The 14,659-nt window shown below is 40.3% G+C and overlaps 1 protein-coding gene across 2 annotated transcripts in view; it reads right to left on the bottom strand.

Moving 5' to 3' along the window:
* The window catches only part of LOC144537651 (voltage-dependent calcium channel subunit alpha-2/delta-1-like), a 99,760-nt gene extending 91,961 nt beyond the window's left edge, over positions 1 to 7,799 (bottom strand). Inside the window, exon 1 of one of the 2 annotated variants that reach the window (XM_078281432.1) lies at positions 7,512 to 7,799. In XM_078281432.1, coding sequence (XP_078137558.1) covers positions 7,512 to 7,591 — 80 coding nt within the window. In that variant the 5' untranslated portion in view covers positions 7,592 to 7,799. The remainder of the gene's footprint in view (positions 1 to 7,511) is intronic. The other variant, XM_078281431.1, reaches the window with a different exon arrangement.
* Positions 7,800 to 14,659: the final 6,860 nt, after the last annotated feature.

Raw genomic sequence — 14,659 nt, 5'->3', positions numbered from 1 at the left:
CCAGTGTGAATATACAACGGCAGAGAGAAACGGTACTTAACATACTTTCTGTTTGGGAGGACAAGTGAACTCATGGAAGACATTGTCGTATGCTAGCTGTGTGGTGATGCCAGGCTTCGGAGCAGCTGTGAGTCCAGAAGACCCCCTTCCCCTAAAACCCATCAGCTATCACCACAAATAGAATCCAATTATGTGGGAAACAACGTATCCAAAGTGTTATCCTTTTTATCCTTATCCTGAAATACATGTTATAAATAAAGAGGTGTAACCTATGTTGAAGTACATGGGGTGTATTTTTATGTTTTTTTGTTTTTAACCGCATGTTTTGTGTTTGTCTTTTAGCAAAAAAAATTAATTAATTGATTTATTCATTCATAATGATTTCCATTTCAAAAAAATATCTTAAAATTGTCTTTTAATAAAGTCAGACCAGGCCATTTGGATATCTACTATCTTTCCACTGGTGACATGAGACTGCCACAGAGGGCTGGGGGTCAGACTCTCTCCCTACCCTTGCCTACGTTTGACCTCACACTCTGGACCACGGCTAGCTGGGACTGACTCGACTTCCCCCTAGCGCCAAGTCTGCCTCGTCCACACCCTCCATGTCAAAAGGCATATACGTCCTGACAGAACTAACAGCTCCCATTGTATCACCTCTCCCAGCAGGTGTCTGGACACATTAAAATCAGAGGAAACAGAATTGTTGTGACACCTGCAAGTGTTTGTACTCGCTGCACAGCAATCACACCTGCTGGTGAGATTCCAGCACAATAGACTACAGAACTACAACAGCAACTAATTACTATTATATCCCCTTGTTTGTGCACCAGATATGGTTCAGGTTGGGTCTAAATAAAAAAGAAGTTGGCAACTATTTCCTTGTAGAAATGTCTAGGATGATTTTCTGTCAAGTAATGTACTGAAATTAGCTTGTAAAAATGCATGGGGGACATGGCACTCCACATAGAATTAGGGATTTAATTTTTAGAGGTTAAAGGTTTTTCCCCACACTGTGTACCATTTAAATATACAGTATATTGTATTTTAGTCTTTAAAATCAACAGAGAATTAAAATGTTATTCTATATAACAATATTACCGTTTTTGTCCTCCACTTACTCATCTTTGCCCCTCCAGCTGTCTTTCTCTTTGCTACATGTCATTTTGAACTCTGCCCAAATGACTAAACATCCACATCCCTGTCACCTTCACACTTTCTGAGCAAACTCTCTACCCATCCATCCATCCATACATACATCAACCCTACCCCTTTGCCTCACTACACAAACACACTTCTCGGACAATGTGTATAAATAGAGAGATTAGAGAGCACCCCTGGCTGTCTCTCCATCTACTGTCTCCCTGATGGCTACACCGACCAGTGTAGTGTAGTAGTGTGGTGTAGTCTGGCATTAACAGCTCTTGTGCGCCAATACAACTCCATTAAGGGGCTCAAGAGAAGCCATCATGGGTCCACTTTTCTCTGCGTCTCTCTCAAAATATTACACATCAGATGGGCTTGTGGTGTCTCACTAGAGATATTTTAAGCACTTAACACCTCTTGTGCGATTAAGATAAATTGTCTTATTATTAAGTCCTTTACCACATTTCTAGATATTTATGGGAAACCTTTATTTCAAAACTAGCCAGTGGACACCCTTCACTATAAAATCTGGCTATTTGCTATATAGTGAGCTTCATGTGCAAAACATCCCCATTTTTCTGTAAGTAATTTATTAGTATTAAAAGCAATAGTTTTGGAAAATTTTGGAAATTAGCATATTCCCCTTTTCTTGAGAATAAGATGAATAAGTAGTACACTATTTTCTCAGACAAATATGTGATTGTGAATGTATAAGAAAAGAGAGGACAGCCACAAACACTTGGCACGACAACAAGTGAGGTGAGACACAGGGTTTGATCTTCAACTTTCAGTCACACACAACCTCTTTCTTCCAACATTCTCTGCTCCTTCATCTCTACTACTTGTTATTTTGTATTTTGTGCTCTGTTTTTTTTTACATTGTTGTACTTTTCTGACTATTGATTAGTTTAGTAGGCTCTTTCTTAATGTCCCTTGAGACATCCAAAAGGCTTATAGAATGGAATACCCATGCCTGATTTACAAAAAAGCCTTAAAACTCCCTATGCTTTATATGACATTATACAGATGTGCCTTTTGTACAGGATAGGGCTCCCAACCAAACAGCTGTTAGCTATTCCCAAGGTTGCCTAGGCAACGCTGCAACGGAAAATTCTTGGGAATTTCCATCTGGCAAAGGATTGTGGGAAAGTAATACGGACCGGGTTTGTTTTGTTAGTCCAAAATTACTTTACACATACAAGGCAGGGGGACAGGACTTTTTCTCAAAAGGAATTCATGATAAACTTAAACCAGACACAAAGGCAACACTCACAGGCCACACATAAACTAGGGGTCCAGAAAATACCAGTGGGGGAAGATTTATGGGAAGCCCCTATTCACTCTATATTCCTGTCCTGTATCTTTACAAATGTCTGAGTCGGGACACGTCCCCTCCCCAAAGACAGAGGCTTGTTTAAATATAGCTAGGGTTGAGATGGGAGCAAAGGGAGTGGGTGAGAAGGAGGGGATGAAAGAGGGAACATTTGTGAGAAAAAGGAAAAAGAAAAATTGTAAGAAGGTGAAAGAAGATAAAGTGAGAGTAGAGAGCAAACATTACTCATGACCTTGCACCCTTGCATGTGTGTGTAATAAATATAGCCCACCAGCTGCTTGACTAAAGGCAGGAGCATGCCTCCTGAAATATACCTGCTAGCACCAACTCTCTCGTGGCCGGGGGGTGCAAATCACAGCAAAGGAAACCCGATACAAGCCTGAGCTGATTATTTCCATCTGCTCATTACATTTGATTCATCCTCTTCAAACCTCCCCATATTATCAGTGTCATAATCAAAGTTAGATTTGACACTGGAATCAAAGTTGAAGGGAAATCTAATGTATCAAGACTTTAACCTTTTTCATTAGAGGAGACATTTTATATCTGTCCGTCTCTCCCAAAGCAAAAAACAAAATCAAGCTCTTTGATTCAATCAAGACAAGGCCTGGAGCTGTTTCCATTGATAAAAAGAAAACAGAATTTGTCAAAAAAAAAAAATAATAATAATAATAAAAGACCAATGTGTGATACTCTGACTGCTCCAGTGTGATTTTCCAGGAATATAGGCACATTTTCTGGTTCAAATCTCCTGGCGCCACAGTGACACATTAACAAGTTTTCTTTGCTGCGAGCCAGGTTTTAAATCACGGCTCCAGTATTTATCTGATTACAGCATTGCAGGTTACAGTCATGATGATCATCTTCTTCATCTCCATATCTCGATATAGTTTTTATTGTTGCAATATATCACATTTATTGACCAAGCTGTTCAGTAGCAGACATCGCATCCAAGCATCTGGGGTCCAGAGGAAGTTTGGCCATGAAATAAAATGCACATGGGTGGCCTCAACTGCGAACTGAGCCATATTCATCACAGGCCACTGTCAGATTCCCAGTGGCTACTGGGATGTAACAAGTGTCAAGACTGAGACAAAGACATCAAGCAAGACAAAGTAAGGCAGACAACCAAACTACCATCAAGGAAATTACACCGGATTTATAAAATCCTCAAAGAAAGCATTGAGACAGTAGCTCGACCTTAATGCTTACTTGTTTTAAGGAAGAAATATATATATCATAATATGCTCATTCGTTTTCTTGCTGAGAGTTAGATAGAAAAGGTAGACCTTTTATATATATATATATATATATATATACACACACACACACACACACACACACACACACACATACATACATATATACACACACTGTATATACACACACTCTGAACTGCCTATGTTGCTTGCTCTCTGTTCAGATAAAGTGCCGCCTCACATTATGCTCACTGATCGCCAGAGACAAGGAGAACACGTGAAGCATGGCTCTTTAGCTGGTTGAGCATGAAATCTAGTTAGCCTTTGCAAGTGAGAGTGGGAGAAATGGAGCAGAGGGTGACAGAAACTGTGGAAAAAGGGAGGATGGAGACAAAATATGTCTGTCGGTGACTAAGGCGAAAGCCAGAAAGAAGCATATGATCAAGTCTTGGATTGGATGGCTGAATTCAGCACAATGCATTGGCACGCCATGACACGAAGATTTGGATAAGTCTTGTGTTTCTTGCTGTGAGGATGGTAACTGGTCTCTTTTTCTCTCCAACTCCATCTTTTCTTTTTATCCCAATGTGGGAGCTGGCGCTGAGCTCTCTGGGGCACAAGTCTATGACATCAGACTTTGCATTTCAGATTCAATGATGTTAATCATCTGCCTTCGGCCAAACAAAGAAAAGAAGAGAGAGAAAGAAATGATGGACAGGGGATGAACAAGCCTGAAAAGGAGAGCGATGAGGAAGATAGTAAGAAGGGACGGAGGGAGGACTGTGAGAAATAGAGGGGACATGAATATCTGAAGCAGACAGATGCTGGCATGTGAGGTTAGAGATGGAGCCCACAGATACAGTCACACTTCAAGCCATGAGATAGAGCGGTGAGAAAGAAAGAACATGGCAATGCCAGTGTACACATACTGTATGTTAAGCTCTGTTTTAGTCACAAAACACTGAGCTACTTAAAGGGATAGTTTGGAGAAGCAGGCAGGCGTACCGACACAGAAGCTAAGCAATTTACTGCTGTGGACGGGGGCAGCAACTCAACGTATTTTAGACACCTGAAAAAAGGTGAAAAAATGTAGGTGTATGCTATATTTAGAATATTTTTAGATCTTCGTTTCACACCAGATAGTCCTTTCCGACGGGAACTGAAGACGTTATCTATGCTTCTTTTCAAAGCCACCAGGCTCCTTTGAGAAAAACTGTAATTTTACCTCGCGAAACACCTCAACACTTGAATCAATCGGTTAATTTGTTTGTGTTACCAGTTTCAAGTTATACCGCGGTTTGAAAAAGTCAAAGTTTGGAGTGGTCATGGAGAGTGAAGTTTAAAATTGTTGTTTTTTACCAAGACATTTAAAAAAATAATACAGTTTAAAGCTTTAATTGCAATACCGCGATTTTCTTTTGTTGCTGAAGTTTATCATACCATCAGAATCGTATACCGGCCCATGACTATTTGTGTTATAGTGTGACTTTGGTGTTTTAAAATGGTTAGTTTGGATTCACCAAAGTCACACAATAACACAAACAAATGAACCGATTGAGGCAGTCTTGTGTCTTTGAAGATAGCATAGATAGATATAACGGCTTCAGTTGCCCATCAGAAAGGGCTTTCTGGTGGCAAGGTAAAGCGATACAAATATTTTAAATATAGCGTACACTTAAACTGATATTTATGTTTAGGTTGGCCTTTGTAAGGTGGCTAAAATACGTTTTGCATGCCCCCAGTTTTCCCAACTGGGGGCATGCCAACCACCATCTACTGTATTAGACTCACTGTCTATGGCTAAGTACCTCATACAACTCCACTTCAAAAATCTCAACTATCCCTTTAAGACCTTGCTTATCTACATTTCACTGGGTCAGTCTCTCCATCCCTGCCCTTATAGTTTCCCTGCTTCTCTCTGGGACTTTCACCTTGAGGAGTCAACGTTAAGCTTGTCACTCAAAATCACCATCACCACAAGAGTACACCAACACTGGCTGCAGTCAAACAAAGGGAAACAGTAAGAATGGGAGAATTCTTTTTGCAGAATTTCAGATACTTATTGCGTTATACCAATATAAAGATACCTTTATATATCCACAGCAAACAATTAAAAAGCAGATGTCAAAATACAGTCTCCCTGAGACGACTGAGGGATTTCTAGTTTGATTCTGGCGTCGTCTTTTCTTCTAAAAGAAGTTTTCCTAATTCAAACGAAAATCTCCTGCCAATCTTCAATTTTAATATTGTTTTTCTTGCACGGATTGCCAATTCTACTTAGTAAGTCAACTATGTCAGTGAAAGTGGGTCTGCAGCTTGCCAAGCCTGTGTGAATATCATGTACACAACCCACAGATCAATCCACTTAGTGCCCATGAAATATAGGGAGTGGGCCGGCCACTCTGCTAGTCTGACATCATTGTTCTTGGCCATTAGGCTGAGTGCCATCATGGCTTACCACCTCTCTAGGGGACTGTACTTGGGCTGCATTCAAAAACAAACGCTGTAGTCCGGCCTCCGCTAAAAGAACCATCTGGAATATCTTAAACCTGTTGATTAAGTGTGAGGTGCAGCATGGTAGCTGAAACAGGCTCTCAAACCTACATGTTTGTTTAATTTAGGAACTGTGGGTATACCATCTGTTACATCTATTAATGTTGTGCTACAAATATAGAGGTTGGGAGTCAGATTTAGACGGAGAGAGTGATACCACTTCTTTTTCCCGAGTTGGCCCATCCGGCAGGTCAAGTAGAACGTTTTCAGCTTACAGTTTGAGGCACACATACTGGGACAATAAATAATATAGGAAAGCTGAACTACTAACCTGCATGTTGGAAATAATATGTACTTATACATCTATTAAGAAGTATTTGTGTCTAAATCATGCACATATCTATTACTACAAAATGGCAGACAACTGCACAGGTCTACAAATAAACCAGTAGGTTAGTTCTGAGTGTGAGTTTTAAAAACACTTAGTTTGTCAAGTGAAGTCTGGCCACAAGTGTCACAAGTTGCTCACATGGTCTGCAAAATGTGGTCAGCGATTATTCTTCCAATTATGTTCTTGATTCATTAATCAATCATTTGGTCTATAAAATTTTAGAAAATAGTGAAAAATGTCCATCATTAGCCCAGGGAGACCTCTTCATAATGCTTGTTTTGACTGACCAACAGTTCATAATCAAAAGATATTCAATTTATTATCAGCGAAGACAGAGAAAACTACCATATATGCACATTTCAAAAGCTGGATCAAGTGAATGTTTTGGCATTTTTGATAGAAAACAATGACGTAAACTATCAATTGTCATGTACTATAAAATTAATCCACAAAAAAAACCTTCTTAGATGTTTATCCCTCCGACAAACAGTGATCTAATATGCCTATGTAGAGATGCTACAGGAAAAGTTTGGGAACCCCTGAGCCATAAGATCTCAGTCTACCTTCTGAAATGATTTATTTGACAGCAAGCCACATTTGTCACATTGCTGCTAGCTGGTAACAAATGGGTAGTAGCTTTAAATATCGCGTTTCACAGGGTAAAGTTGTATTCGAAGTAATGTGCAATCATCATCGCTTGGCAAGAAGAACGCGCTTTCTGCTAAAACGCTTCAAGGATAATGTTCCAGCAACTGCAATTTACAGTTTAAATTGAAGATATTTAAAACACAACTTGTATATTTTAGTGAATAGCAGACACGACTCAGAAAAGCTTGACTGTGAAAAATAAATCTCTGTAAAAAGCCAGGCTGCAATTTCTGCCACAGAGCATATTTGTATTATCCAAGACTTTTCAAAAGCCAACAGGCGGTTATTAAGCTGTACTCACATCTGCGCTGTTGGGAATTGTCCGGTCGACACAGACGAAATGGTTGACAGGAGTAAAAGTAAGCAGACTGAGTAATCCATAGCTTTGTTTATTTCCCCGCAACCAAGATCCAAACAGGAAGAAGATGCACAAAAATCTTTCACAAATCCACAACGCCGTGCGTACTTCAGCCAAACGCCTCACACCGCCATCGGTGCGCGTTTGGAAACAAATCTCATCTGGTGTCTGTGTCCCCCCCACCGGTGGAGTTGAGGAGTGTGCTTTTTTTGGTTCAGCCGTGTGTGCGTGTGTGTGCGCGCGCGTGTGTGCGCGCGTGCGTGTGCGCGCGCGCGTGTGTGTGTGTGTGTGATAGGCTATTAGGTCTACGTCGTGTGTCAAACAATAAAAGGAGAAAAGGGAGGGCGCTTAGATCTTCAGCTTGGCCGGCAGAGCGGTGCCTCTCCGCACACTGCAAAAAAAACATAAACATTCTCACCGTCATTTAGCAGCGAGGTTCTTGTTTAACACGTGGGGAAGTGTGTTAAAGTGGTTGAAATCTTTTAGTCTTCCATGCATTTTAAAAATGTTTCATATGTCCTTTTCTGAATGTCGTTGGAGTGATGTGTAATTCTGTATTCTGCTTTATTTCAACGGATTTAAACAACTATTTCTGTGAACATTCTGACAAAAGTGGGAAAATGTGGAACTGATTCAATCCAATGGTCGAATTACACGTTTTAAGACAAATGTGGACACTTTTGAAGTGTTGATTACTGTGAATTACATTTTTTACAGTGTTTTTTGTGTTTGTGTTTCTGACGCACTAATGGGTTTCCGGGCTCCCTCTTTCCCCAACACACGCAGCAACAATTACGCATGACTCTCGCGTCATTTCAAGCACCGGACACTTGGAACAAACACGACCTATGACACTATCAGCCACCTTGCTGTCTTCTGCACACACTTGTCACTCAGATTAATGGGCAGGTCTTCTTTTATCAACCTTAGGCTATTTGACCTCCAGCTGATGGTCATCACAGGGCAAACACCAACTAATCTGATGAAGAATTTAACGTTTTGTTTTGTTTCTTTAGAATATATTTGTCTAAAACTCTATTTCTTACCATGACACATACATTTTCCTCCTAGAATGAGCGTCATTCTCCAAATTAAACCTGCAAAAGCTGACTTTGAAAAAAGCTGACTGACTTTGTTCTCCCTCCTCTGCATCCTTGATAACAAGCACCATATACCAGGTGGGATTTGAGTGCAGATGAGGACAACTATGCTTGCATCTACTCACACGTGTTGCTGAATGCCTATTCGGGCCCTCAACCTGACTGCTGTGCACGTCCGATTCAGCCAAACATCACAAGGAAAACTCACAATTCCCATCTAATAAAGGTTCTCGATTTTATTATGTATATCATTATAAGCCTTCATTTAATTTGCAATTTTCAGCGTATGCAGAAATGTGATAATAAATTCCACTTGCTCCAAGGGCTGTGGCAAATTTAATATGAAGTGACATTTTCTTTTGCTGGGACAATCAGCAAGGTAAATACCAGAAGAATATACTGTACTTTATAATACATTTTCTCTCCAAATCCCCTTGTCAGATACAAAACAAATCTCCGACTAATTTCCTCAGAGCTTCTCACTTATTATGGAAGTTATTATTTCTGATGTTATTCTTTGTCCTCTTGTCTGTGTGTATATGGATGTGTACATGCATATGAGTTCACTGTTTGCCAACGAGGGTCAAAGCAGACAAACAAGCCTAAGTGCTGCTCACCTGCTATTATATGAATCACACAAATAGATTCACCGTGCAAATAGCTGGCCATGTTCCCTCACTAAGGTTTCACTATAACTCATAAAAAGCTGCTCCTCTGGGACCTTTTGCCAGGCAGGGCTCAGAGGTTGGGGAGAGGAGTGTTTACAGAGAAACCGTGAAGAGGCAAGGCAGGTTAAGAGCAAGTGTCAGCAAGACAGAAAGAGCACTGATGGTTTGGAAATGTATTATAGATATATGAGAACACAGAAATTAACGTACTTTAGTGAGGACATTATCAGTTAATAAATAACTAAATGCCACAAGCCTGTTTTTAAAATATGAATTTTGTTGCCACACAATCCAACAGCAATCCCTCATGCTGCTTCTCTTTTTTAAAACCAGGCAAGCAAATGCAACACACTCTGAAATAGGATTATATGGGATTTTCACAGGGATTAGTTTGTTTCACAAAAGCAGCAAATTCAGTTTGACTAAATACATCCCATTCCCATAAATGATCAGATTATCGACACCCAGTGTGGTTCTCTCTAATGTTTAACTCTAAAGTTGCTATAATCAATAGTTCTATGTCAACAATAGATCAAATGATTATGTGTAATGTTACAGGGGTCACTAGTAGTGACAAACCCATTAGAGATTTATCTGTTCTGCTCAGGTCGATGGAGCATTTTTGCATCTTTTAGCTCATTGTTCTTGTTTTACGGCCCACATTTTTACAGTTTAATTTCATTGTTACTGCTCTGATCAGCAAAAATGCTCTGACAAACCCCTCTATATGTGACCTGCCCGAAACCAAACAGTAGACAAATAAAGTTAGCAACTAGCTGGTGAACATAGAGAAGCTTTTAGCAGCTAAATAAACTAGATATTTTCTTCAGGAGTTGGTGGAGAACAAAACAGAGCTCAAAAGAGAATTGAGTATTAGACTTACATCCACCAGGTTGCCAAAAACAATGGACCGTTTTCGCAGCAGACATTTTGACTTGTCATAGCAGGAAAAAAATAAGTGAAACTAATTTTGTTCACAATGTCTCGGTTCCATCAAGCGTCCCAGTAAGCCATGACAGTGAGCCGGCATGCACGATACCAGGACAGGACCTGAACTACATCACCTACATGGAACATTTTAATGTTATTGTTTACATCTGCAACAGTACATACTGAGATGGAAAAGGCTTTAATTGTATTTCATTTGCAATGTATTTGTCATGTTTTTTATTCTAAGAGTGTTATATTATACACTGATGGACCCTGTGCTTCTCAGTAAGTCTGAAAATAAATAAAAGTGGTTGAAAACTGGCTACAATTGTACAACAGTTATTTTGGTGAGCATTTCAGATTCAATTTTGTGTAAAGGTTGTGTGGTTCTCAGTTATTTGGTTCACTGCTCTTTTATTTGAACATGTGGACCACTAAGGTACAGTTTGCTTCAGGTCATGTTTCCACAAAAGAGCAGCAAAAGAGGTTGAATCAAGAGTGCAAGTGTGTGTGTGTAATAGAAAGCGACAGAGGGGTTGATGTAAAGGTTGGGCTGCTGAGTGAATTAGGAATGTGTGTGTGTGCCTGGCAGGCAGCAGGTGTGGCCTCTATCGCCAGCTCCCGACCCCACCCACCTGTTCAGGGAATTGCCTGGCTGCCGTCGCCTAGCAACCCCTTTGCAGTCTCCACGCCGACACCTCACAACCGAGCCACAAGGCTGTTGTTTTCCTAACCAGCGAGCGCACATCGCTGTGCGAGTGTTCACAATGGGAGCAGCACAGAGGGCAAAACAGCAAAGCTAAATACTCAGTATGATGAAGAAGAGGAAATAAGCTATTCGCAGAAAGCTGCTGGGAAAAGACGAGCTTACAAATGGGCAGTTTCAATTCAAAACATATGTATGACTTTTCGTTTGCACGACCTAACAGTCTTAAGTATCAGTGGTCCTTTAAGAAACACTAAACCATCCCTTTTAACCTCACCCATTAAGCTATTAATAATCAGTTCCAACCAGTTCTCCTAAACCCTCATTTTAATACGAGAGAAGAGATGAGATAAGGATGCCTAGAAATAAGGTTTAATTTTTAAAATGTACCAGCTCATTAAAACACATTTGCAGGGCAAAAGCCTTTGCATTTTATTCAAACGACATGTGAAATGCACCCACGGCAACTTTTCACATCACATTACACTTAAAAGTCAAGTAGAGAAGACACAGAGTGTTTTCTTTTGGTCAGCTTCTCTATTTGTGAATATCTGAGGCTTTAGAGTTACTTTTCTTAATGCTGATATCTGTGGGAAAATGCATGTTGTAAGCATTCAGAGAGCAGCTCAAGCCACATGGCATGATGATATGATGAAGCATCAGTCAAATCTGGCTCCTGTCTGAAAAGTGAAAATGTCACTGTCACATCCTCTCATGTTTTTCACTATCTTGAAAGAGAAACAAATTGATGTATATACAGCTGAGCCTTCACTGAAGAGGAAAATCAAGAAACTGCATTCATGCAAAAATCTAGCTTTATACTGTATTTCCGCCCCTCTTCTTCCCCCACAGGCTGCCAAGTACAATTAATTTATTAATTCTGCGTTACCCTGGTTACAAATTATTTCCAAGTTTAAAGTTTAATCGACATCTCCCCCGCACTGTCTTCCTGGCAAAGATGATCGGACATGTGTTTTATATCCCCATAAGCTGACACCAATTTATTCTTCATTGTCAGATCCAACTATTATGAGAACGGATGGAACATGATAGAAGATGGAAAAACATCTCTAAAGGAGATTAGGATGTGATTTAAGTGGATACAGTTAAGCTGAAGTGTAGGGTCTTTTGAGGAAATGATGGTCAAAGGGGCTGTACTCGATATTCAGCACACTAATAAAGCAGCAAACAAATATTTGATGTGTCAAGATATAGTGGAGTAATGGCATCCTGAGTCACACCCCCTCTGTGTAAAATGTAATTTGAGCTTCTCTATTCATTGTCTGTTTGTTGTAGGTACGTATGTCACGCATTCGGGGAAGGCCTGTTAAAGCCATGTTGAGGCAATCCCAGCCCGCAGTTTTTTTTCCCGTATTTTGAGAACAGCTTTCTTTAAGTTTATTTCACAAGTCACAATTTTTGGGGAAATAAGCTTGTTCACAACATTCCGAGAGTTAGATGAGAAGATCAGTAACACTCTCATATCAGGAGAGTAGTATCGATCTTTACATCTCACTCTCTGCAAAAAAGTGAACAAGTTTATTTCCCAAAATGTTGACCTATTTCTAAGACTGAGTGAAGCTACATATTTACATTCTTTTTAGTCGCTGTTGGACATCTCAATGTTTGTCTTTGACTGACCATCAGTAATAACATAAAGCTTTTCTAGGTCATCACATATAAAAAGCCCATCTGTTTTCCTGCACCACAGTCTCCTCCTTGGTGACAGTCGGCATGGTTGCGCCTTGTTGACTCAGTGAAAGAGATGTGATGGCGAATGTGTGTGATATGATGTCTCACTCGGGACAGGGGCAGCCTCAGTCTCCTCTGTGCACTGACTGATCACATTACTATTAGCCAAAGCTTTTCTGTCAGGAGGCGAAGTTATGGCCCAACAAAGGAGGGCCTCAGGGTGAAACAGGAATCCAGTGACAGGAAGTAGGCTTTAGGGGGGATCCAAGGTGATTGGAAATGAAGGGTCTTAGCTGTCCTGTTCAATTCTTTTTTACTTATAAAATCTTGTTTCCTTCTTTCAAAATTGACTTTATCCGTTTGTACTTATCAGTGTTGTCATTTGAAAGATACTTTAATTCTCGTAGAGTGAATGCTGCCAAGACACAAATATGGCCTTTGCCTTAGCAACATGTACACTGTTACATAGGCCTATGTAACAGGTGGATCTGATGAATGTTTTATCCTACTATTTATGTTATCAAATGTACTTTCTGTCGCAAATGTATCCACTCTGCCCAAACTTTATGATTTACAGCTTTTTCTTTTGCCATTTGCCAGGCTGTCTTGGATATGTAATTCACATTTATCTTTCCAGACTATGGCTTCATCTGATATCAAGACACTAATATTAGTCATTGGTTAGTGACAGCACATCCCTGTCTGTGTCTCATCATCCATTCTGGAGCAACAGAACACATTTCGCCCAACAGGAAAAAGGCTCTGGTTATTAAATCAAAGTCCAGATGGTTTCTACTCTACTGCTATCTAACAGGTCTCTATGTAAGTGTATTAGGATGTCAAATGGTTTGGTACATGTAGTTTATCACTGGAGAGGAGAAATATCTAGAACATCAGTTTCCTGTATAAAACTTGAGTAGGCTATCTGGGATTTCTTTGTTAGCATGTTAATGTGCTAACTATGACAATGCAAACATTCTGATGTTTAGCAGCTTATAATGTTTACCATGTTCACAATCTAAGTTGTGCAAGTGTGTTAGCATGCTAACATTTGCTGATTAGCAGTAAACACAAAGTACAGTTGAGATGGGAATGTCATCAGTTTTGCAAGTATTTGGTTTTAAACCAGTAGTATTGTACTTCATCAAGTATTGGACAAACTTTTTTTTGACTTGATGATTGTGGTAGATGAAAAGTCAGAGGACAATAACAATTCATACCAAACAGAATATGTATGTCCTCACCAAATTTCATGGCAATAAATGCAATAGTTGTTGAGACATTCCACTTAAAATCACAAATGTCAACCTCTTAGTGGCATTAGAAGAAAAATCAGGGGGTCATCAAAGTCATTAGGATTCATAATCTGGGAACCATATACAGCATATCTGTACCACAATTTGCACCAATCTGTCAGGTAAATCTTGAGATGTGTGACATGATGAGGGAAAGATTTGACCTGCTGAGAAAAGGTCAGGGGATCACCAAAGTCAGTAGGATTCATCGTCTGGGAACAATGAATATGAAATCCTTGTGGCAATCCGCCAAATAGTCATAGAGATTTTCTAAGACTGACCGACATTGCCATCCATAGAGCCATGCCGCTAACCTGACGGGCCAGATAGTCTGTTACACAGAACCATCTGAGACGCTAGGGTTGTGCCGATGGCTGGCTGACATCAAGATGGAGAGCCACCATCGTGATGCCACGCGACCCACCCTGTCAGACACACACTAATCCTAGTCGCGGGCGCTGGACAGGAAATTGACAAGTGCGTCGGTCTTAAACTAGCAAAGACACAAGTTTGCGTCGGGCTTTGCACTGTGCAGCGCGGGGTACAAGATGGGCCCCTTAAGTGGAAGCTACTTCTTTTTCCCTCTATCTGCTACTACTACTACTCGCTCTACCTGCTAGTAACGTTGGACACAGCGGTCCCGAGCGAGAGAGAAAAAAGTGTTAACGTGGAACGCTATCACACTTTCCTTTCTCCCCTC

Source organism: Sander vitreus, chromosome 23 (genome assembly GCF_031162955.1).
Source record: "Sander vitreus isolate 19-12246 chromosome 23, sanVit1, whole genome shotgun sequence".
Classification (NCBI taxonomy): domain Eukaryota; kingdom Metazoa; phylum Chordata; class Actinopteri; order Perciformes; family Percidae; genus Sander; species Sander vitreus.
The sequence above is the reverse complement of the archived record's forward strand: the minus strand, read 5'-3'. Positions and strand labels throughout refer to the sequence as shown.